General features: G+C 43.1%; 1 protein-coding gene and 1 non-coding gene across 5 annotated transcripts in view; one reads left to right on the plus strand and one right to left on the minus strand.

Moving 5' to 3' along the window:
• Positions 1–25,878, plus strand: part of ZZEF1 (zinc finger ZZ-type and EF-hand domain containing 1) — a 142,441-nt gene that overhangs the window by 22,586 nt on the left and 93,977 nt on the right. For all 4 annotated transcript variants that reach the window (XM_033185045.1, XM_033185047.1, XM_033185048.1 and 1 more), the window contains exons 3-11: positions 3,656–3,850; positions 6,341–6,512; positions 7,970–8,169; positions 11,198–11,408; positions 15,260–15,376; positions 16,259–16,437; positions 18,651–18,749; positions 24,354–24,445; positions 25,082–25,230. In XM_033185045.1, the coding sequence (XP_033040936.1) occupies positions 3,656–3,850; positions 6,341–6,512; positions 7,970–8,169; positions 11,198–11,408; positions 15,260–15,376; positions 16,259–16,437; positions 18,651–18,749; positions 24,354–24,445; positions 25,082–25,230 (1,414 nt within the window). The remainder of the gene's footprint in view (positions 1–3,655; positions 3,851–6,340; positions 6,513–7,969; positions 8,170–11,197; positions 11,409–15,259; positions 15,377–16,258; positions 16,438–18,650; positions 18,750–24,353; positions 24,446–25,081; positions 25,231–25,878) is intronic.
• On the minus strand, positions 6,100–6,202 carry LOC117068125. The gene has a single exon (XR_004430986.1). It is a non-coding gene; the product is annotated as a small nucleolar RNA U13 (small nucleolar RNA).

Raw genomic sequence — 25,878 nt, forward strand, 5'->3', positions numbered from 1 at the left:
AAAATACTTTTTCCATTATATGAACAAGTTTTTGTTTTGTTTTTAATATAGATACAGCGTTTTGCCATGTTGCCCGGTCTGGTCTTGAACCCCTGAGCTCAGGCAATCCACCTGCCTTGGCCTCCTGAAATGTTGGGATTACAGGTGTGAGCCACTGCATCAAATCTGTTTTTTCACATAGCAGATCAGTGCAGCATCAGCAGTGTCCTAAATATGAAGCACAGGTATTACTGTGGAGTCAGCTAAGAAAAAGACTGAGCCACTCCTGGCTTCTTTCTTCCTCAGCTTGCAGACGGCCTGTCATGGAACTTTGCCTTGTGATTGTGTGAGCGAATTCTCCTTAATAAACTCCCTTTTATATACACGTATATCCTATTATTTCTGGCCCTCTGGAGAGCCCTGACTCATACAGATTTTGATACCAGAAGGGGTTCTAGTGGAACATTTTATATATATATATATATTTTGTTTTGTTTTGTTTTTGTTTTTCTGAGACAGAGTCTTGCTCTGTCACCCATGCTGGGGTGCAATGGCGCAATCTTGGCTCACTGCAGCCTCTGCCTCCCGGGTTCAAGCAATTCTACCTCAGCCTCCCGAGTAGCTGTGATTATAGGCACCTGCCACCACACCCAGATAATTTTTATATTTTGAGTGGAGACGGGGTTTCACCATGTTAACCAGGCTGCCCTTGGAGCTCCTGACCTCGTGATCTGCCCTCCTTGGCCTCCCAAAGTGCTGGGGTTACAGGCATGAGCTACCGCGCCTGGCATTTGAGGAACAGAATTTTAAGGATGGATTCCTTTAGTTGGTTTTGTAGTTTTGGGAGTTGACTGTTTAATCTTACTAGACCCAAAAATGCTAAGGAGTCTACTTCTAATAGTATGGAGAACACTGATAGTCCTTGGCGTGAACTGTTAAGAGAGTTGTGTAAATGCGCTTGATATTCCCAATTCACCTCTCTTGAGAATCGAGGAGTTTAGTGACTCCATACATGATACCTTTGGCCCTATGTGAAGAACCAAGGAGTGTAATGAAGTTGGTTGGTGCTCCTAAGTTTGCTGGACAGAGTGATGAAAGAAGAGGAAGAGCTCGGGGATTCTGTCTCCAGAAATGCATACATAGCCTCACATCTTCCAAGATTGCCCTGGGTGAGAGTCTTATCTCCTTTAGACAAAGGGCTGAAGTTGTGGAAAATCAGACACAAGCTCCTATCATGTGAGTGGCTGACCTCCAATGAAAGGTGCACACTCAGCCTCAGCGGTGTCACTGTTAAAATGAGAGCATTGATTGGGAAAGAATGGGACCCAGTGCATAATTGGAATAGGCATAATTAGCATCTGGCAGAGTCCCCACGTTGGCTCCCTGACCAGTAGGCTGAGAGCTGTTACAGTGGGAAAGGCCAAATGAAAGCCATCAGAGCTGGCTTTACCTAGAAAAATAGTAAATAGAAACAATATCACACTCCTGGAGGGATTGCAGAGATTGGTGCCACCATCAAGAACTTGAAAGATGCAAGGGTGGTGATTCCCACCATGTTCCCATTGAACTGTCCTATTTGGCCTGTGCAGAAGACGGATGAATATTGGAGGATATCAGTGGATTATCGTAAGCTTACCCAAGTGGTGACTGCGATTGTAGCTACTGTACCAGATGTGGTTTCATTGCTTGAGCACACTGACACATCTCCTGGGACCTGTTGTGCAGCCATTGACTTGGCAAATGCCCTTTTCTCCATTCCTGTCCATAAGGCCCACCAGAAGCCATGTGCCTTCAGCTGGCAAGGCCAGCAATATACCCTCACTGTCCTACTTCGGGTGTATCAGCTCTCCAGCTTTGTGTCATCATATTGTTTGCGGAGATCTTGATCACTTTCCCTTCCACAAGATATCACGCTGGTACATTACATTGATGCCATTATGCAGATTGGACTCAGTGAGTGAGAAGTAGCAAACACACTGGACTTATTGGTGAGACATTTGTGTGCCAGGGGGTGGGAAATAAATGTGAAATATATTCAGGAACCTTCTACGTCAGTGAAATGTTTAGGGGTCCAGTGGTGTGGGGCTGTCAGCATACTCTTTCTAAGATGAAGGATAAGTTGCTGTGTTTGGCCCCTCCTACAGCCAAGAGAGGGGCACAACACCTCGTGGATCACCTGGGATTTGGAGGCAGTGCATTCCTCATTTGGGTGTGTGACTCTGGCCAATTTATCCTGTGACCCGAAAGGCTGTCAGTTTTGAGAGGGGTCCAGGACAGGAGAAGGCTCTGCAACAGGTCCAGGCTGCAGTGCAAGCTGTTCTGCCACTTGTGTCATATGACTCAGCAGATCCAATGGTGCTTGAGGTGTCAGTGGCAGACAGAGACGCTGTTTGGAGCCTCTGGCAGACCCCCATAGGTGAATCACAGCAGAGGCCTTTAGGATTTTGGAGCAAGGCCCTACCATCTTCTGCAGATAACTACTCTTCTTTTGAGAGACAGCTCTGGGCCTTGGTAGAAACTGAACATTTGACTATGGGTCAGCAATTTACCATGTGACCTGAACTGTCTATCATGAACTGGGTGTTTTCTGACCCATCCAGCCTAAAGTTGGGTGTGCACAGCAGCATTCCATCATCAGATGGAAGTGGTATATATGTGATTGGGCTTGAGCAGGTCCTGAAGGCACAGGTAAATTACATGAGGAAGTGACTCAAATGTCCATGATTCCCACTGCTGTCACCCTGCTTTCTCTCTCCCAGCCTGTACTGATGGCCTCATGGGGGGCTCCCTATTATCAGTTGACATCTTGGTGTGTCACCTGAGCCTCATTTTCCTCAGTTGTTAAAAAGGATACCTGTACCGTCTGTGCCTCCCCCTCACCTTATTGTGAGGACGGAATGATATGTATGTGGAAGCACCTTATTGGTTGTAAAATACCGTTGGAAACTGTGGTAATGGTAGTGGTTGTATTGTCATAATCATTGTCTTAGCGTCTTAGTATAAAAGCAGTTACGCGTTTACTCTTAATGCCCTGAACTTTACTTCTACCCTGTATTCTATATGCAAGACTTCCTTAAAAACGTCTATCAGTGTTTAAGTGCTTCTATGTTTTTGAAGTTTGGATTGAAACAAATAATCATTATTCTAAGTCTTCTAAAATTATTTTCAACTAAAATTAATTCTTTTTTTTTTTTGAGACGGAGTTTCGCTCTTGTTGCCCAGGCTGGAGTGCAATGGCGTGATCTGGGCTCACTGCAACCTCTGCCTCCTGAGTTCAAGTGATTCTCCTGTCTCAGCCTCCCAAGTAGCTGGGATTACAGGCGCCCACCACCATGCCTGGCTAATTTTTTTGTATTTTTAGTAGAGATGGGGTTTCACCATGTTGGCCAGGCTGGTATCGAACTTTTGACCTCAGGTAATCTGCCCGCCTTGGCCTCCCAAAGTGCTGGGATCACAAGCATGAGCCCCTGCACCCGGCTGAATTAATTCTTAAGTTCAGAATGCTACTGGTTCATTTCTTTAAAACTTAGATTTTTAAACAATTAAAACTGAAAATATCAGTGAAGACTGTTAATGACTGCTTTTAATTTAGCCAGTTCAGATAGGCCATCAGGCAGGGGATGTGGAAACTACTGTGGCTTCCCCAAAACACCAAAAGTGGATGTTGTCTGTTTAGGTTTCATAGACATATTTTCGGAGTTGAAGGAAGGCCTTGATGCTCACTCGTCAATGATACTGCGGTTCCTGCACCGCAACCGGCTCTCCAGCGCGGTGATGCCCTACCCGATGCTGGAGCACTGCAAGAACATGTGCACCATGCGGTCATCCGTGCTGAAGGAGTCTCTGGATCAACTGGTACAAAAGGAGAAGGGTATGTGTGTGGGGGTTTCTCCTGAAAATACTCTTACCGTTTCTTCTGTCGTATTGGTAAAATGAGCCAAATCTTTTCCCTGCCTGTATTTCTGAAAATGTAAAGTCCTGAGTTTGTAACATAAGAATGTGATCTTTCTCCTCATTCCCTTTCTTCCTTCCTAACACAGCTGGTTTCTCATATTCAATTCTCTGCTCAGATGTGACTTCAGGGATGCCTTTCCTCTTTATCTAATTAACACCTCCCCCACCCCCCACCTTCTGGTCAGGATCACCTTGGCAGGTTTAATGGTCGAAAACGTGCTTATTGTTATCTGAAGTTGTAGCATTATTGATTCACTTGTGTGTTGTCTGTCTTGTCTGCTTCCTCATTCCTGCTGTGTGCCTGTTGCATGGTAGGTATTCAGTGAGGATTTACTGGATAAATGAGGGAAGCCACCGCACACTCACTTGGAGATAGCAACAGAAGTTCATGATGTGTATAGATAGGTCTGTGGAACATAACAGAGCCCAGACATAGATGCGATATACATGTGAGAATAGAGTACCAGATAAAGTCAGCGTTATACATCAGGATGGAAAGGTGAACTGCCAGCAGATGGAGTTAGGGCACCTAGTTAGCCATTTGAAGAAGAAATAAAACTAGATTTTTTTTTTTTTTTGGAGACTTGAGTTTCACTCTTGTTGCCCAGGCTGAAGTGCAGTGGCATGATCTCTGCAGCTTCTGCCTCCTGGGTTCGACCAATTCACCTACCTCAGCCTCCTGAGTAGCTGGGATTACAGGCATGTGCCACCACGCCCGGCTAATTTCTATATTTTTAGTAGAAATGGGGTTTCACTGTGTTGGTCAGACTGGTCTCAAACTCCTGACCTCAGATGATCCACCCACCTCGGCTTCCCAAAGTGCTGGGATTACAGGTGTGAGCCACCACCTGGCTGAAACTAGATTCTTAATACATTCCATTCACTAAAATAAATTTCAGATGATCAAAAAGTTCAACTAAAAATAAAATGCTAAAAATATTGGAAGAAAATAGTTCCACTTTGTAAAGTACGCAACAGCCTTTCTAAGCAAGGCATGAAATCCAGAATCTGTGAAAGAAAATATTAATAAATTGGTCTATATGAAAATTTAACCTTCCTCACAGCAAAAAAATATATCATAAGCAGAGTCAAAAACAAATGACATTCTGGGTAACAAAAATACATTTTGTAGCATATTAAAGGCACAGTTGACTGACTAAATTTTTTGGTAACTCTACCCTTGGTCAATTATTTAACTCTGTGTTTCTTTATTTACTTTTTTGCGACAGTCTCACTCTGTCTCCCAGGCTGATGTGCAGTGGTGTGATCTCGGCTCACCACAACCTCTGCCTCCCAGGTTTAAGCAATTCTCGTGCTTCAGCCTCCTGAGTAACTGGGATTACAGGCACATGCCACCATGCCTGGCTAATTTTTGTATTTTTAGTAGAGATCGGGTTTCACTATGTTGGCCAGGCTAGTCTCGAACTCCTTACCTCAAGTGATCGCCTGCCTTGACCTCCTAAAGTGCTGGGATTACAGGCGTAAGCCACTGAGGCCGGCCAGTTTCTTTATTTTTAAAATGACTTAATACATAAAGAATGTATAAAAAGCACATGGCCAGGCACAGTGGCTGATGCCTATAATCCCGGTACTTTGGGAGGCTGAAGCGGGAAGATCACTTGAGGCCAGGAGTTTGACACCAGCCTGGTCAACACAGGGATGACCCCATCTCTCCAAAAATTTTTAGAAATTAGCCAGGCATGGTGGTGCATGCCTGTAGTCCCAGCTACTTGGGGTAAGACAGGAGGATCACTTGAACCTAGGAGATCCAGGCTGCAGTGAGCTGTGATCGCACCACTGCACTCCAGCCTGAGCAACAGAATGAGACCCTCTCAAAAAAATCTCAACAAAAAAAGTGCATGGGTTATAGTAAACACTTAAGTAAATGTTAGCTATTATACATATGTTTGTATATACATTTGATCATATATAGAAAATATATGAATTAACCCAGAAGAACATGGAAGAGGGCAGGACCAGACTGTACTCAGAAACAAGCAGCTTAAAAAGTGTCACTCATCATTTAAAAAGTGTAAATTCAAACCGTAATTTACCATTTTCTTCTCGGCATGGTTTTGCAAATCTATCAGTGATTAAAGAATTGCACTAATGGGAGACGATGGGGTAATCCTTGGCCAGTGGATTCTTTGGAAGGTGACACATGATTTTCACGTCAGGTAATTTGCCAATGATGTAACAGTTTGAGGGAGGCACATTTGACACATGTGCATGAAAATCCACTCATGACACTGATGAACTACAGAAGGATCTGGAAGGAGATTTTAAGGAAGGTTTGTGTTTCTAGGGCCAAAGTACCAAGTGTATTTCTCTTAGGTATTTTAAATGACTCTTTTTTTCCCCCTTTGTGAAAGAGATGTCATGTAATCAACTCTGGTTTCCCCTACAGAAAGCCCTGGAGATCTAACTAGAAGCCCAGAGATGGATAAACTCAAGTCAGTAGCAAAGTGCTATGCTTATATAGAAACATCCTCCAACTCTGCAGACATTGACAAGATGACAAATGGAGAAACCTCATCCTACTGGCAGTCGGATGGCAGTGCCTGTTCACATTGGATTCGGTGGGTGGGATATAATGTTTTCTTCTTAACTGTCTACTCTTTGTATTTTAAGTGGCTCTCTATGAAGGTACTTTAAGAATCAAGTAAAATGACTCATGTAAAATCATGTAACCTGGCTTGTATATTCATAAACAGATAATTTCCCTGATATTTTAAAGGAGGAAATAACATTTGATTAATTTTAGATTAGTACTGATTTCATATCTGTTTTCACTAGTTTCTCAGGAAAATTAATACTACAAAGAGCAAGAACTTACATGTGATTGTATTTTGAAATATCCTTTCTCTACTCTTTTTTTTTTTTGTTTTGAACAGGATCTTTTTTTGTCACCCAGGCTAGAGTGCAGTGGTGTAGTCATAGCTCAGACTCCTGGGGGTTCAAGCAGCCTCAGTCTCAGTAGCTGGGATTTAGGCATGCACCACCATGCCTGGCTAATTTCTTTACACTTTTTTGTAGAAACGGGACCTCACTACGTTGCCTAGGCTTGTCTCAAACTCCTGGCCTTAATCCTCCTACCTTGGCCTCCCAAAGTGTTGAGATTATAGGCATGAGCCACTGCACCCGGTCCCTTTCTATACTTTTTTTATTTCTTTTTTTTTTTTGAGACGGAGCCTTGCTCTGACACACAGGCTGGAGTGCAGTGGCATGATCTCTGCTCACTGCAGCCTCCGTCTCCCAGGCTCAAGCAGTTCTCCTGCCTCAGCCTCCCGAGTAGCTGGGATTACAGGTGCCTGCCGCCACACCCAGCCAAATTTTGTGTTTTTAGTAGAGACAGGGTTTCACCATGTTGGCCAGGCTGGTCTCGAACTCCAGACTTCCCAAAGTGCTGGGATTATAGGCGTGAACCACCATGCCTGGCCTCTTTCTATACATTTTTGAAATTCACTGTATGTAACTGAGTTGGTCACTTTAGAAGAAGAAATGGTATGGTCGGGAATCCTGGAGTGGAGCTGATGATAATAAACAGTGGTATTTCTGGAAGCTCTGAAGCTGCTATTGAAATTTTCACCTGTCCCCTCAGAAAACAGGCTAATTCCAATTGGTAGAACTAAGTGCCAGAAATAATTGTATTGTTTTCTCTTAGAGGGCACTTTTGACCTTTAGACATCTAATTTATAGATGAGAGAATATACTCAGGTTTTTGTATGCAGTTTACAATTTGCTTTTTTGCCAGGTAAAGGGATTTTGTTAGAATGTTCATATTGTTCTTTCTTCCTGTACAGATAGCTTAAAAGGAATCGTAAGATTAATCTTGAACTGAAAGATCTTTTAGAGATGTGGGAAGGTCAAGGTCAGAAGGACTTTGAAACTCATAGCCAGCATTTCAAGTTGGTGGCTGTTAGGAAAACCAGTCTTTGGGTATATCAAATGTAAGCTGTTTGAGATGGGACTTCTGGATCCTGTCAGTTCTTGACTCCTATAAACATTTGTAGTTTCTGCTTTTTGTGTTTTCCAGTTTAAAAATGAAGCCAGATGTTGTGCTTAGGCACTTGTCCATTGCAGTGGCTGCCACTGACCAGAGCTACATGCCACAGCAGGTGACAGTAGCTGTGGGGAGGAATGCCAGCGATCTTCAGGAAGTCCGAGACGTGCACATCCCCAGCAATGTCACTGGTTATGTGACGCTGCTGGAAAATGCCAACGTCAGTCAGCTCTGTAAGTCCAACAGAACTCGGGATAGGGAGAGGCAAGGAAGTACTATTTTTTAGCAGAAGGCCCTTTGAAGTGGAGAGGCTGTTAGTTTTTAAGATTTGGTTTGCTTCTTAGGATGTACACAAAAGTGGTCATTATTTCATTCATTAAGTGTTGTAGAAATTATAGAAAAGCCTCGGGGCATGCTGACTCACGCCTCTAATCCCAGCACTTTGGGAGGCCAAGGCAGGTGGATCACTTGAGATCAGGAGTTTGAAACCAGCCTGGCCAACATGTTGAAACCCCGTCTCTACTAAAAATACAAAAATTATCCAGGCATGGTTCTGCACACCTGTAATCCCAGCCACTTGGGGGACTGAGACAGAAGAATCGCTTGAACCCAGGAGGCTACGGCTGCAGTGAGCGGAGATCACGCCACTGCACACCAGCCTGGATGGCAGAACAAAACTCCATCTCAAACAAAAAAAGAGAAATAAATATATAAGAACAGTGAAACCATTTTTTTCATTAAAAAATATATATTTATATATCATATATATTTATATATATATTTAGACAGGATCTTTTTTTGTTACCCAGGCTGGAGTGCAGTGGTGCATTCATAGCTCACTGTAACCTCAGACTCCTGGGTTCAAGCAGTCTTCCTGCCTCAGTCTCAGTAGCTGGGATTTAGACATGCACCACCATGCCTGGCTAATTTCTTTCCACTTTTTTGTAGAAATGGGGCCTCACTATGTTGCCCAGGTTGATCTCAAACTCCTGGCCTTTATCCTCCTACTTTGGCCTCCCAAAATGTTGGGATTATAAATATATATATTAAAAATATATATGTTTATATATATGTTTATACATAAACATTTACGTATTATGTATGTTTATATGTGTTATATATGATATATATATATCATATATATGTTCTTTTTTTTTTTTTTGAGATGGTGTCTCACATTGTCGCCTGGGCTGGGGTGCAATGGCGCAATCTCAGCTCGCTGCGACCTCCGCCTCCCAGGTTCATGTGATTCTGTTGCCTCAGCCTCCCACGTAGCTGGGATTACAGGTGTACACCACCACAACTGGCTGATTTCCTGTATTTTTAGTAGAGACGGGGTTTCACTATGTTGGCCAGACTGGTCTTGAACTCCTGACCTCATGATCCGCCCGCCTTGGCCTTCCACAGTGCTGGGATTACAGGCGTGAGTCACTGTGCTAGACCATTAAAAATATTTTATTCCCGTTTTCTTGTTGGAAAATTAGAAAAATATAAACAAAAATATTCAAGTCCTACTACCCAGCGATTGTTACTGTGACTACCTTGGTGTGGATCCTTGCAGACCTTTCCTTGTGTTTGTGTATTTGTGTATGTGTGTGTGTGTATGGTTTACATACACACACATATATGCACACATATATACACACCTTTTTTCCTAAAAAATAGAGCTGTATGGCCGGGCGTGGTGGCTCACGCCTATAATCCCAGCACTTTGGGAGGCTGAGGCGGGTGGATCACGAGGTCAGGAGATCAAGACCATCCTGGCTAACACGGTGAAACCCTATCTCTACTAAAAATACAAAAAATTAGCTGGGCGTGGTGGCGGGCGCCTGTAGTCCCAGCTACTCGGGAGGCTGAGGCGGGAGAATGGCGGGAACCCAGGAGGTGGAGCTTGCAGTGAGCCGAGATCGCGCCACCGCACTCCAGTCTGGGAGACACAGCGAGACTCCGTCTCAAAAAAAAAAAAAAAAGAGCTGTATGTATCTGTTCACATACATCTATACATATCTTTTTACAAAAATGTTGATAGTCTTTTCATGTTCTTTTGTAATTTTTTAGAACGTGTTGTATTCACAAGCACCCTGATTTAGTGTTGTAAAAATATGCTGTAATTGGCTGGGGGCAGTGGCTCACGCTTCCAGTCCCAGCACTTTGGGAGGCCGAGGCATGCAGATCACTTGAGGTCAGGAGTCCTAGACCAGCCTGGCCAACATGGTGAAACCCTGTCTCTACCAAATACAAAAATTAGCTGGGCATGGTGGTGCATGCCTGTAATCCCAGCCACTTGGGAGGCTGAGGCAGGAGAATCATTTGAACCCGGGAAGCGGAGGTTGCAGTGAGCCGAGATTGCTCCACTGCACTCCAGCCTGGGTGACAGAGCAAGACTCTATCTCAAAAAAAAAAAAAAAAAGCTGTAATTTTAACCCACCCCTCATTCTTGGACATTTAGGTTGTTTCCAATTTTATACCATTATAACCTTGCTTTACACATAGCATTTTGGAAGTAATCACAATTCTGTGATTGCTTTCCAGGCTTATTTCATTCAGGGAGCCGGAATGCTTCATGTTTTATCTCATTTCTTCTAATGCTTTCCTGGGCCAAAAGAAGTATTCTTTGCTCAAAGGAACTGAGGCCTGGGGAGGTAGAGTCTTTGTGTCTCACCCCTAGGCAAATAAGTAGTTAGGCCTGTGGATTAGAAGCTTCCTGTCTTATATTGTGGTCTTTTCTCTAAGTTGTGTCCTTTTTAACTTCTTACCTTCTCTCCTCTGACCCACATAAGAAATTGTGACATCTCTTAAAAGTGAGTCATGTATATGTCATCTGTTTGGATTTGATTATTAAAAATGAATTCTCACAATTGCTTATAAGCCAGCTACTGTTCTGTAACTTAATCCAAATTTCAGAATCCTAGGAAAAATTCTAGAAATGTTCTTACCATGTATTCAGACAGGCTTGTTTTAAGTTGTTCTTTGTGTAGTTTTTTTCAAGACTCCTAAGTTCCTAAGAAGTTTTGTTGTAAAGACTTAAACCACCCTTAATTTTACATATTATTCTTATGATTTCTTAGATTTGTCAATGCTTTTTGACAAATTTATTACATAGTAGTTCCATTGCACATGCTATTTATTTCTGTCATCAAAGTGTATCTTCAGAATTTTCTTTTCAAAATGTCTATTACTATTTTGCTTTTAGTTGGGAGCCCAGCATTTCCTAACTAAAGAAGTTAATCCAATACTGAATTTTTTGTTTGTGCTCAACAGATGTCCAGATTAACATAAAGCGTTGTCTTAGCGATGGCTGCGACACTAGAATTCATGGTCTCAGGGCTGTTGGCTTTCAGAGAGTTAAGAAGTCTGGGGTCTCAGTCTCAGATGCTTCTGCAATATGGTATTGGTCTCTGCTGACATCTCTGGTGACGGCTTCTATGGAGACAAATCCCGCCTTTGTCCAGACAGTGCTGCACAATACTCAGTAAGTCATTCCCTCTATTTTCCAGCCCCCTCAACATGCCCTCATTCTCCCGTCATCCTTTAGGGAGTATCACTGAGCGGCCTTCCATCATTGATCGTTGTGGCTCAGTCAGCTCGGCCTCAGGTGCCTTAGTGTTTCCTGTTGGTGCCTCTCAGCTCCACAGCGCTTCTCTCTTTCATTGACGTTCTGACTTTACAGACTGAAAAAGTGCCCATTCCACCTTCCTGCTCCTCCTCACACAGTTCCTACAGTGTTCTTCATCAGCTCACTAAATGGACCAGTCTTGTGGAAGATCACGTATGCTGTGCCTGTTCCTTGTCCATTGGGAAGTAATTGCTCATGTTTATATAGGATTTGATGTTGGATAAAGCCCTTTCAGATGCTGTCTATTATTTTACCTACTGACACTGAAATGTACCTGTGAAAATTACCGCATTTTATAGACGCAGATGTTGTGACCTTTCCTGAAGTCACATGAGCAGGCTACAGTAATGGATCCGTTGAGGGCTGTTTCCACTAATGAGTGAAATCTTTTCAGGGGTACTAAATTAATTTATTTTGAAATATAGAGTACTTTTAAAAAAATGATTAGGGCAAAAAGACCAAGTAGTAACATATAAGACAAATACAACCAGCTATAGCAGCACTGAAATATTAGTATTGTGCAGATTCAGCAACTGATAATAGGCACCTATAGTGTAGGCTATGAGAGTATCAGCCAAAGAGATTGCTAATATTTTGTTTTCAAGACATCTTTCGAGATTTGTTAGCACTATTGAGTAAAACTGTTTAGCAAATAACACTGCTGCAATGCTAGTTCTGAAGGGTAATAGTTGGCCATACCTTGTTCTTTCTTCCTGTTTTAACGTGTATTCTCACCAAATTATTTCATACTTAAAGAAGCATTGCAAGTTTACAGTTAACAAATAATTTTTATTTCTTCCTCAGTCATTAGAGAGTAATTTGCCAGCCTGTGCCCCATCGTTCCTGCATACTTGAGTGTGTATTTCCTGTAAACAAGAACATTTACTGACAACCATTGAAATCAGGAAATCCACATTGGTGCACTTTGCTGCGTTGCCACCATCTCATCCTCAGACTCCCTTCAAGTTTTGCACATTGCCCCAGTCACGCCCCTTACAGCAAAAGGATCCAGCGAAATATTCTGCATTTCATTGTCATATCTCTTTAGTTTCCTTCGTTCTGGAACAATTCCTCAGTATTTCCTTGACTTTCCTCAGTATGTCCTTGACCCTGATACTTTTGAAAATCACAGGTCAGTTATTTTAAAGAGTGTCCTTCAGTTCTGCTTTATTTGATGTTTCATCGTGATCAGATTGAGGTTTTGTATCTATCTCTAGCAGGAATATCATAGAAGTGATGCTTTGTTCTCATTGCATCCCGTCAGGTTGCACCCAGCGTCAGATAGTCCTCATTCTAGTGCAGTCATGTTAACTTTGATCACTTGATTAAAGTGATTTTTGCCAGACTTTTCCATTGCAAAATAATTATTTTTCACTTCATAATTAATGTGTTGAAGATGGTACTTTGAGACTGTGTAAATATCTCATTCCTCATCAAAACTTTATATTAGTGGATTCCTGTTTATGCACTAGATGAGAGTCAGCTGCAGTTTTAATGCTTATATTATCCTGGAGTTGGCTGGTGGCAACCCCTTCAGTCTGGCTTGTGTGTCCTTTTGACATGCCTCATTATTCTTGGAATGCTTCCATATGTTCTGACATAAGATATTCCAGGCTTATCTTGAATGTTCCCTACATTAGTCCTGGAATCAGCCATTTTTCTGAATCAGGGCTCTCTAGGTGGAGATCTACCTGCCTTGGCCTCCCAGAGTGCAGAGATTACAGGCATGAGCCACCGTGCCCGTCCTATTTCTTTATTTGTGACTCCCTTCTCTGATATTAAGAAACTTGCTTCCCATCATCCTTGATACATTTTCATACTTACTGAGTTCTCCTCTATGTAACCAGTGTCCCATTGTCCCTGCCCTTGCATGGACACCCTCCCTATCCCATTCCTGCTCCAGCATCTTTTGCAGACCTGCTGCTGTGGCTACCCTTGCACAGATGCCCTTCTTATCTTCCTTGAGTTCCTATACCCTGTGCCAGCCCACCCTTCTTGCCCCACTTGGTGCCTGCATTCCATATTAGGCCATACCTTTGTGAAGATACCTTTCTCACCCTGCTCAGGCTCTAAAACCTCACTGTAGGCCACCATGACTACTCCCCTTACTCCCCAGACACATACAGATGCCAACGTTGCACAGCCCCACCTTATGGACTGGATTTTCAGGAAAAGGAAGAGGTTTTTACGTTATTTTTTTGAAGATGTGGCAAGTGGTTGAAGAATGGACAGATTTTAAAGTTTGTGTCCCTACTCAGTTTTACTAGTTCATCTGCAATGGTATTTTCATGCACTCCTGCCTTGTTAAGATTAGTGATCTAAATCTATTTTAAAATAAAGATTTATTGAAAAAATATCAATGAGGAAAGATAGGTAAGGAAAAGAATATTTTGGGACAGAAGTGTTTGCCTGTATCAGTGGAAATACAGTCAGTAAATGACTGCATGCTACTTGTGTGCATTAGCCCTCACTGATCAGCTGCACCTGTGTGCAGCTGCCATGTTTGTGCAACCCAAAAACAGCTCATTGTGTAGACAGGAGCAGAACTAGGGCAGAGTATGAGCTGACACAGTGTTAGCTTTGCTGTATTGTCTCTCTTTTGAAATGTAGAAATGAAATTGTTTCAGGGATTTTCATTACCATTATCATTAAGCGACTAAGTTGTAGAATTTTGAGTTATTTTTGGTACATTCACAGAATACTTTGAAATTTTTCATGGTACACTCACTCACCTAGCACAGTTGCTGGCACACAGTGGGGCTCAGAAGTCATTTGTTGCATACATTTTTGATGACTGGTAACCTAGAGGAGGTAAAGCTATTGGGGGATTCAGAAAGATACATGTAAGCAAAGACAAGAAAGGGGGAACATTAAAACAGACATGAAGGTGGAAAGGCCAAGAAACGTGGCAGGAATGGAGATGGTGATGGGCTAATCTGTTTAGGGAAACATGAAATTCATGACACCGCTTTAGATACCATAGATCTTCAGATCCTAGGTATACAGTTTTCTTGTTTTTTTCCCTATTGCTGCTGAACAAATTATAAAATAAGTTTTCTACTGAGCCACAAGCTGTTCTGCCTCTTGGGTCAGTTTTTCTAACACTACTTAACATGAAAGCTGGATTCCAGAGAGTTGAATAAGCTTTATTCCAGAGGGAAGTAGAACTCCTAAAAGAAAGAAAGAAACAAACAAACACAAAACCCTATCAAACTACTTAGCACTATGACTCCTGGGCAAAAAAAGCTAGTTTAGGCCAGGCACGGCGACTTATGCCTGTAATCCCAGCACTTTGGGAGGCTGAGGCGGGTGGATCACGAGGTCACGAGTTCAAGCCCAGCCTGGCCGAGATGGTGAAACCCCATCTCTACTAAAAATACAAAAAAATTAGCCGGACTTGGTGGCAGACTCCTGTAATCCTAGCTACTCAGGAGGGTGAGGCAGGAGAATAGCTTGAACCTGGGAGGTGGAGGTTGCAGTGAACCGAGATCGTGCCACTGTACTTCATCCTGGATGACAGAGGGAGATTCTGTCTCAAACACAACACAACAAAACAAAACAAAACGAAGGGGCCAGTTTATATTGTGTGCCAGCTTCTCTGTGGGAACACTGTCTGTTTATAAGGGATTAGTCAAAACAAGCTTGTAACAGTTTATTTTTTGTCTAAATTCAGTCTGGTTTTCTGATTTTACATTTTCCTCTTCTAGGAAGGCACTGCGGCACATGCCTCCACTCTCTCTCTCACCAGGATCTACAGATTTCTCAACTTTCCTCTCTCCTAATGTGCTGGAAGAAGTGGACAGTTTCCTCATAAGGATAACTAGGTAAAATCAAGGCTGATGAGGGTAAACTCTGTGAGGAATGGAGTGTATATATGCTTGTTAAGTCTTTAAAAAATATGTGTTAATCTTTTAACCATCACCACTAAAAATGTTTGCTTTTTAGTAGCTAAAGAGAAAGTGACATAATAGTTCACTCATCTAAACTCCATTATTTAGCAATATCACCTGACCTGAAGAATTGGGGAGGCGGGGGAGGGGTGTTGCAGGGCCCAAGGGGAGTAGTCTTGTGATTCTGATAGAACGGAAGTCTCAGAGTCTAACTGGCTTAGCCTTCCCTCACTCAGAACCTGCTGACCTTCACATGCAGGTCCAGGGAGCCTGATTACCTGTAGAACTGGGAAGGGGCGCCTGGATAGCTTGATAGAAGAGACCGCTTTGTGTGGGGACACTCAGTTCTGCCTCAGTGAGCCCTGAGGACATTACTGCATTAGAGGACAAAACAGTCCCTGGGCCATCTAGACAGTTTTTAACGTTTCAGTGTAATGTGTTTAAATTAAAGGCAAAGAAGTATAATTCAGTGTAATACATTTTTGGTACTTCAAGCATAAACCCTCAACTCTCTGGCCAAGTCAACTCATTACCCAAGGCTTCTTCATAGCAGAGGCCTATTAGAGTAGCTTGTTGGTATTATTTAATATTTAAAGATTAAAGGTTATAGAAGTGAGGCTTTCATTCCCTGGCTCTCTGGATTGATTTAATTTTTCCTTAGGTTATCTTAAGGTATTTTGAAAAATATTTCTGATAAACCTGTAGAAAGCATATGGCAGGTTAATGTTACTTGTGGTGATCACTTCCATGGGGTTTGAGCCACCTGGATTTTTTCATGTTTTTAAGAAGTGAAAAGTTTTTGCTCTTTGCTTATAGCTGCTGTTCTACCCCAGAGGTAGAACTGACTCTTCTGGCTTTTGCACTCGCAAGAGGAAGTGTTGCCAAAGTGATGAGCTCTCTGTGCACCATCACTGACCATCTGGACACACAATATGATGCCTCATCCCTCATCCTGTCCATGGCGTCAGTCAGACAGAACCTGCTCCTCAAATATGGTAAATATGGTAAAACATGGGGGTGATGGAAATGTCAACAGTGGACAAATCATAAAGCCGTTCTTTGCCATATGACCTTCTGGTATCTTCTCATCTTTTTGGGTTGTTATAGTTATACCATGATTCCTGGATGAGCATATCCTCTGAGTATCAGACCTTACTAGGATTGACAGGGAGAAGGCGGATTTTGGTTCATTTATGTGATGGCAGTATCACCAGAAGAGGACACTTGAGTGTCCACAAGGCTGTGCTCCCACAGTCTGCTTGCAGAATTACTCAGGTCTGGTGGCCACTTGAACACAGCCATCTTTGGTAAAGTACTGAAGTGTCTCATTGTGTAGGCCAACAGGGTTGGAGTAGTTCTTACCTGTTGGAGGGAGAAAGCTAGCCAAGATATGGTGCAAAGGAATCTTTGTCTTAGAATGCATCCCTCTGCATTCCCGTGATAGCTGCTCTGAAGGATTTGGACACTTGTCTGCCACGCTTTCCCCCCTTGGGCCTAGCAGTAATTCCTATGAGCATTTTTCTGCTAAACTAGGATGGGGCCTTATCGTCCCTCTCAACACAGGAGCCCATAAAGTTACTCCCAAAGGACTGCAGTGCAGCACTTCCTCTTGCAAGTGCAGCCTTCCTGGACTCCACAGTATATAGTATTGGGTCTCATCCTGTTTGCAATATTACAGTGATATTTTTGCCATTTTACTTATTTACTTACTTATTTTGAGAGAGAGTGTCTTGCTGTGTTGCACAGATTGGAGTGCAGTGGCATGATCACAGCTCACTGCAGCCTTGACCTCCCAGGCTCAAGTGATCCTCCTGCATCACTCTCCCAAGTACCTGGGACCACAGGTGCATGCCAGCATACCTAGTTAATTTTTTAAATTTTTTGTAGAGATTGGGTCTCACTATGTTGCCCAAGCTGGTCTCCTAGGCTAAAGCAGTCCTCCCACCTTGGCCTCTTAAATTCCTGGGACTACAGGTGTGAGCTACCACACCTGGCCTCTGCCGTGACGTTTCTACCTTTGTCTTAATATGACTGACTGAATGGCTTCTTTGTATGTTATTTTTATTTTTATTTTATTTATTTATTTATTTTTTGAGTCAGAGTCCTGCTCTGACACCCAGGTTGGAGTGCAGTGGCATAATCTCAGCACACTGAGACCTCCACCTCCCAGGTTCAAGTGATCCTCTCGCCTCAGCTTCCTGAGTAGCTGGGACAGTAGGCATGCACCACCACACCTGGCTAATTTGAAAAATTTTTTTTTAGAAATGAGCTCTCCCAGTGTTGACCATGCTGGTCTCAAACTCCTGGACTCAAGCAGTCCTCCCACCTCAGCCTTCCAAAATGCTGGGATTTACAGGCATGAGCCACGACGCCCAGCCTCTTTAATTTTTTTTTTCTTTTGCCTGTTTAAATTTTAAAGTTAGACATTTGATGTCCTATAAATCTAGCTTCCTCCCTAAATTTTGAAAAGTTATTTTCTTGGGTGGTTGAGGGTTGCACCAGTGAACAGCCCAGAGCAGGCATGGCTGGGTAGAAGGGATAGCAGGTAGTGTCTGGAAGCTGAACAGAATTTAGACTGATGGTTGTTCAGGCAGGGAGCAGTGGGTAGGAAGGAATGGGGTAATGTTCTAGTTCTAGGTCACATCATAGGTGAACGGGTGTTCATTATATTATTAAAACAAAAGGAAAACATTTTCAGATCATCATAGCAAAAGATAATTTATATGTATATATAAATATATATATATTTTTTTGCCAAGTGTTCTGAAAAAGTTGATTTTTCTTTTTTTTTTTTTTTTTTTTGAGATGGAGTCTCGCTCTGTCACCCGGGCTGGAGTGCAGTCGCCGGATCTCAGCTCACTGCAAGCTCCGCCTCCCGGGTTTTACGCCATTCTCCTGCCTCAGCCTCCGGAGTAGCTGGGACTACAGGCGCCCGCCACCGCGCCCGGCTAGTTTTTTGTATTTTTAGTAGAGACGGGGTTTCACCGTGTTAGCCAGGATGGTCTCGATCTCCTGACCTCGTGATCCGCCCGTCTCGGCCTCCCAAAGTGCTGGGATTACAGGCTTGAGCCACCGCGCCCGGCCTAAACAGGGAGATTTTTAGTTGGCAGTCTGGGTAGCCACAGGACTCTGTTTCCACACATAGGTGTGCTAGTTTCCAGTTCTTCATATTTTGGCTTAAAGCTTGCTTTTCCTTTTCTTTGGTCAGGTAAACCTCTCCAGTTGACTCTTCAGGCATGTGATGTCAAAGGAAAAGAAGATAAGTCTGGACCCGAAAACCTCCTTGTTGAACCATGGACAAGGGATGGTGAGTGGTGGGTCTGTCTGTCTCTAGTGTGCTCGATAGACAGGAGTCAGCTGTGTGAAAGCACACTCTGGGCTTTGGAATGTCCGAGGCGTGCAGTCTTCAACTTTAGGTTGTTTCTCAGTTGGCAGTGGTTCCTGAACAATTTGTGTGGTTTTGTTGTAATCTGCCTAGATGTCAATGACCTATAACAACTTAGAGGTATTTGAGAGCCTGAAGTTTTGAAAAGCAAGGATTCTTTCTCTTGGAATATAAAAAGTTACTGTTTTTTTTTTTTTTTGAAAGGGAGTCTCGCTCTGTTGCCCAGGCTGGAGTGCAGTGGCCGGATCTCAGCTCACTGCAAGCTCCACCTCCTGGGTTGACGCCATTCTCCTGCCTCAGCCTCCCGAGTAGCTGGGACTACAGGCGCCCGCCACCTCACTCGGCTAGTTTTTTTGTATTTTTAGTAGAGATGGGGTTTCACTGTGTTAGGCAGGATGGTCTCGATCTCCTGACCTCGTGATCTGCCCGTCTTGGTCTCCCAAAGTGCTGGGATTACAGGCTTGAGCCACCACACCCGGCCTGTTTTTTTTTTTTAATCGATTTTTCAGTTTCAGTTGTCTTTCCATTGTGTTATCTTCAGGTAGTAGGTGCTACAGTAGGTCAGTAGCCCTTCACTACTGACTGAAAACATTGTTTAAGAAGGGTATTTCCAGGCCGGGTGCAGTGACTCACGCCTATAATCCCAGCACTTTGGGAGGCCGAGGCAGGAGGATCGCTTGAGGCCAGGAGTTCAAGACCAGCCTCGCCAACATGGTGAAACCCCATCTCTAATAAAAAACTACAAAAATTAGCCTGTTGTGGTGGCAGGGCGCCTGTAATTCCAACTACTTGAGAGGCTGAGGCGTGAGAATCACTTGAATCCGGGTGGTAGAGGTTGCAGTGAACTGAGATCCCGCCTCTGCCTTTCAGCCTGGGTGACAGAGCGAGACTCTGTTTCAAAAAAACAAAACAAAACAAAGAAGAGTATTTTCAGATATAGCTGATCTAGTTTTTGAGTGTCTAGAGGAAGCCTCACTTTTCCTAGTGTCAACATAATAATTGCTGATGTGCTTTTCATCTTTGCTGCAGGCTCCTTCCTTCTCTCGTGATAAGTTGTTTGTGAGTCTCTTTCTCATCCGTCTTGTTGGCCGCCTCGTTATTGTCCTCTGTGTCCCTTTTTCCCTCACTGAACTGATTTGAATCTTGCTGATTCACTAGAGGAAGTGGAATGTTCCAGCAATGATCAGACATTGAAAGGGACTAGCCTTGTTGCTTTGTGTCTGGTTCTCCTCGGCTTTCCTCTCAGCAGTGCGTCTTCCTATATTCTCAGTGGTTGCCTCTTCTCTGTCCTGTTTCCCGTACTCATTCTCAGCACTCGTGGAGTCCAGACCCTGGGAGAACATGCTTTTCCCAGCTGCACCTCCTCTCCTCAGTGCTCCTCTTCAGCAGTAGATGCTTAAACCAGATTGTTTCCCTACTCTCTTCCCTGAGCAGCTCAGCCTCTGCAGAAACGTTTTCTTTATGGCATCCATCTCCAGCCATGCTGAAGGCCATGACTGGCTGTGAGGCTTCTGCCATCCAAAGTGGGTGGGGCTGGGAGGAGGTGGTGTTAACTTCTTGTCCCTGTCCCTTCCCCTCACCCAAGAAAGTCAAGACTACCCTGCCAAAGGCCCTCTGCATTTTTCCTTCACTTGCTGAAGATTTGGAATTTTTGTTCCTGGAGCATGTGAGGATGTGCATTTTTTCTTTCTTTCTTTCTTTTCTTTCTTTTCTCTTCCTTATTTGTTTTTTTGAGACGGGGTCTTGCTGTGTCGCCCAGGCTGGAGTGCAGTGGCGCGATCTCAGCTCACGGCATCCTCCACCTCCCGGGTTCACGCCATTCTCCCGCCCCTGCCTCCCGAGTAGTTGGGACTACAAGCGCCCGCCACTGAGCCTGGCTAATTTTTTTTATTTTTAGTAGAGACGGGGTTTCACCGTGTTAGCCAGGATGGTCTCCATCTCCTGACTTCGTGAGCCACGGCGCCTGGCTGAATGTGTATTTTTAACACTGTTCATGGGCATTTCTCCTGGTAGTAGATTTTGCCAGCTCTTGTGCCTGGTCTGATTTGAATATTTTGTTATTATCCCCGTGTCTTTTACCTGCCCAGTTCTCCTTCCTGCTTTTTCCCCTCCTTAGATTGAGTGGGTTTTAAAAATCTAGCTGTGGTTTGTGGATTTGCTTTTTGCCATGTGCCTGAGAAGCACAAGGGTGGGATGTGAATGGGTGTGGGGAGCACTGGGTTCCTCCTGCTTCCTCCCTTCAGCCATCACTGTCTGCTGCTTGTAACTCAGGTTTGGTGTTGGTCTGTCTTGCTGCACTGCAAAAAGTAACCCTTAAGAGACAGACAAGAGGAAAGTACTCATGGCCAGAGCTGTTGGGTTTGGGGGTGATTTTTTCTTCCCCTTGTTGGAGTAAAAGCTCTTCTCATGGGTACACGTCTGGTTCTCCAACTGTGGGGAAGTACCTTTTTTGGAAAAGTGCCACTGCAGGGCCCACAGAATGCCCAGAGAACTCAAATGCTGATACTTCAGGGGGCTAACGTTCCTGGCAGTCACCACTGTCACTTGATCTGGTATTTTAAAGGATGCTACTGATAGGAACAGAAGTGGTAGATTTATTAAATCCTTTAAATCTAATTAGTTATTTTTTTTTCCCTGTCATCTAAAAAGAATAAATTTGCCAAGTGGAGGGCAGGGTGTCAAAACTTGTAGATTTAAAATACCACAGTTCAGCTGGGTGCAGTGGCTCACACCTGTAATCCCAGCACTTAGGGAGGCCAAAGCAGGTGGATCACCTGAGGTCAGGAGTTCGAGAACAGCCTGGCCAACGTGGTGAAACCCCATCTCTACTAACAATAGAAAAATTAGCCAGGCATGGTGGCAGGCACTTGTCCCAGCTACTTGGGAGGCTAAGGCAGGAGAATTGCTTGAACCCGGCAGGCAGAGGTTGCAGTGAGCTGAGATTGCGCCATTGCACTCCCACCTGCGTGACGAGCGAAACTCTGTCTCAAAAAAAAAAAAAAAAAATCACAGTCAAACCTGTGAGCTAGGCTGGGCACAGTGGCTCATGCCTGTAACCCCCACACTTTGGGAGGCAGAGGTGGAAGGATTGCCTGAGGCCAGCAGTTTGAGACCAGCCTGGGCAACATAGTGAGACCCAGTCACTACAAAAAATAAAAAAAAATTGCTGGGCATGGTGGTGTGTGCCTGTGGACCTACTTAGGCTGAGGCAGGAGGATTGTTTGAGCCCAGGAGTTTAAGGCCACAGTGAACTATGATCGCACCACTGCATTCCAGCCTGGGCAGCAGACCGAGACCCTGTGTCTAAAAAACAAAAGTGAAAAATGAAAAAAAACACATGAGCTGGTTTCTTACCAAGAAAAGGAAGCACAGAAGTTTTATTTTTTTAAGGTTTTGTTTTTGTTTTGCCTTTCTGAAGAAATGTAAATGCATATTTGGTGGCAGTGTTATTTTAAAGGAGTCTGTCTGATTCTGTTGACTTAAATTATTGCTTCTGCTACTACACTGAGACTAATTAAAATTGCTGATTTATCATTTAACTTTTAGACAGTACTTTAGCCTTTACACAGATTTATTTTAAATAGAGATACCCAGACCTCTGGGAAAAGGTGACAGTTCAATAATTGGGATAGTTTTCAGTATTACTGTTAGTAGAGTTGTGTGAATTTTTGGCAATATGAATTCTTAAAATTGCCTATAGAATTGCTCTTTCATAGAATTAGATCGTATAGCTCCTGTATGAATTAGAAAAGATTCCTTTGGATTTAATTTTCTTAGTTTTGGTGACACATTTTGCACATTGTCTTTATAAATTTTTGTTTTCTTGAACTCAATGTAATGGAATAGGAAACATGAAATTGGTTTTAGTGTTGTCATTTTGATAGGCAGAATTGTTGAGAACAATTCAGAGTCCCAGAAAAAAAAGCTTATTTAATGCTGAGTTATATCATTCACAGAAGTTTGAAAGAGAAAGGCAACCTTGGGTCTAGCAGAAGATTTTTTCGTGAGTTGTTAAAGGATAATTACCAACAATCAAAAAAGGAAAATAGTGACTGTCATATAAATACAAGTGAACACATGGCATACTTTTAATGTATTTACTTTAATTTATTTATTCATTCATTCATTTGAGACAGGATCTCACTCTGCTGCCCAGACTGGAGTGTAGTGTTGTGATAATAGCTCACTGCAACCTCCACCTCTCAGGCTCAAGTGATCCTCCCACCCTGGCCTCCCAAGTAGCTAAGATTGCAGGTGTGCACTACCACCATGCCTGGCTGAATGTTTTTTTTTTTTTTGGGATGGAGTCTCACTCTGTCACCTAGGCTAGCTGGAGTGCAATGGTGCGATCTTGGCTTACTGCAACCTCCGCCTCCTAGGTTCAGGCGATTCTCCTGTTTCATCCTCCTGAGTAGCTGGGATTATAAGTGTGTGCCACCATGCCCAGCAAATTTTGTGGTTTTAGTAGAGATGGGGTTTTCACCATGTTGGCCAGGCTGGTCTCGAACTCCTGACCTCAAGTGAACTGCCTGCCTCAGACTCCCAAAGTGCTGGGATTACAGGTATGAGCCACCACAACCACCTTGATTTTTTTGTTTTTTTGTGTGTGTTTTTTTTTTGGGTAGAAATGGGGTCTCACCATGCTGCCCAGGCTGGTTTTGAACTCCCAGGCTCAAGTGATCCACCGGCCTCAGCCTCCTAAAGTACTGGGATTACAGGCATGAGCTACTGCGCCTGGCCCAGACTTTTTATTTAGCTCAATTAATGAGGGAACCAGTAAGATGTTACAAACATTTCTACGGAGAATTCATAAAATACATATAGACTAATAGGAATGCCAAAATCCATTTACAAATAGATAGAATATTGATCAGTATCCATAAGGAATAATCAGCAACATTTCCACAGAACCCAGTGTTTAGTTCTGTGGACAGGAATCCCGTGCATCACTACCAGTATTCTACAACTTACCGAACTGTAAAATAGCTTAGAGACCATAAAAGGCAGAGATGACCCAAAGAGCGAGTTGGCTAGGACACCCAGTGATTCTTTTTTTTCCCCCATTTCAAAGCCTTTTGTAAACTTTCCTGACAAAGTGTTACAGAAGCTAACTAATCCCTTTCTCAGCCTCTTAGCCAGTAGGCTTCATCAGCCCAGCCAGTCATCAACCATGGTTGTAGGTGTGGCTCAGGAAGACGATTGTGCAATCTTTTGTCGCTTTGGCTTAAATGTTTTATAAACATTGATTTTCTTATTGTTACCTCAGAGCAGGGCTACCTGTGAGGTGGAGGAAATTGTGCCCTGAGAAAGTTGTACCTGGTCAGTTCTCTGCTTGCCTAGGGGCTTATCGTTGGGGTTGCCTCTGTCCGAAGAGGAAATTTTTTCTCTAATTTTCGTGAAGATATCAGACCAGTTACCCCTCCCCTCCTCCACTGCCTCAAAGGATATGGTTTGTTTTTGTTAATCTTAGTTCTTAGGGCTGTAAAAATGGGTTAGTTCCCTAACTTGAGTTTTTCCTTTTTTCAGGTTTTCTTACAGAGACTGGAAAAACCAGAGCCAGCACTATTTTTTCTACCGGAACTGAATCTGCCTTCCAAGTTACACAGATAAGAATTATGGTAATTCGCGTGCTACCTTCTTTAAGCAATGTTACTACTTTTGTTTTGTTTTTAATTTTTGTGGGTACATAGTGGGTATATATATTTGTGGGGTACATGAGATGTTTTGATTTAGGCTTACGAAGTGAAATAATCATACAGAGAATGAGGATGAGCTATCCATCGCCTCACGCATTTAGTCTTTGTGTTATGAACAATCCAGTTATACTGTTTTAGTTACTTTTCCATGTACAATTAGGTTATTATTGAATATTACCTTTTATTACATTTCAGAAGTCCACGTCGTTGGTGTTTTGCTTTTTTTTTTTTTAAGTCAGACCTATGGCTGACCATGTCATTGGTTTTTCATTGAACATTTAACGATGACTGACTCTGTGTCAGGCCTGGAGCAGAGGGCAGGGGCACAAAGATGGATAGATTGTAAAGTCTTTGAAATGGTGAGAACAGAAGGATTGAGAAAGTTAAGGAACATTTCTTGGGAAACAGCTTTCGTATTTTTTCAGGGCTTAATATATTTGAAATTTTGTTCATTGGTCTCATTTTGCTTTAACCTATTTGAATTTAACCATGCTGGAAACCAAACGGCCACAGCACTTTCGCCTCTTTGATAGACTTCATCCTAATCTCTGTTTCCAGGTTCGACGTGGTGGCATTGGTGCCCAGTGTGGGTTGGTATTTGCTTATAACTCATCTTCTGATAAATTTTGTGCAGAAGAACACTTCAAAAAGTTTGAAAAATATGACAAATGGAAGCTTCAGGAGCTCAGGCAATTTGTAAAAAGCAGGTAAGAAGGTAAAAAATTTTTGTGGAACAAAGATCTACAGAACAAAAGTCTAATAAGAATGTATTCATGCTCATTGGTGAACTATGCTTTCTTATCTTTATAGAAAAAGTGCCAGTAATCCATCTCAGTGTCCTTAAGCATTCATTGCTTTCTAGCAGCATATCTGAAGATGTGTATGTTAATTTGTTCATAGCCTGTTAGTCCCTTTTGTGACCAGGGGCACACATCTTCACAATGGCTGGGTAATGATCCATCTGTACCTGATTTGTGGACAGCCTGTGATCTGCAGCCATTCCCCAACCCCCCTTCTCCCATTCCTGCTTTTCACAAAAATGTTTATTAAGTACCTACTATGTGCCAGGCCTGATGCTAGGTGCTAAAGATACTGTAATGAGGAAGTTGGCATAGTTCTTGCTTTGTATAGCTTACTGTTTAGCTCAGAAGACAGGTAAGAAAACTTGCAGTATCAACAGTGTTACGAATGTTCTGCAGGGGAGAAAAGGCGCTGTGGAGACACAGGGCAGAGCGGCTCTCCTGATCAGAGACATCTTTCTAGAGCAAGTGTTGTTATGCTGTTTATGAAGGATGAGTTGGAGTTGATCGGCCACTGGAAGGAGAATGTCCTAAGCAGAGAGGGCAGCTTCATGG

This window comes from Trachypithecus francoisi, unplaced genomic scaffold (genome assembly GCF_009764315.1).
Source record: "Trachypithecus francoisi isolate TF-2019V2 unplaced genomic scaffold, Tfra_2.0 Lachesis_group20, whole genome shotgun sequence".
NCBI lineage: Eukaryota > Metazoa > Chordata > Mammalia > Primates > Cercopithecidae > Trachypithecus > Trachypithecus francoisi.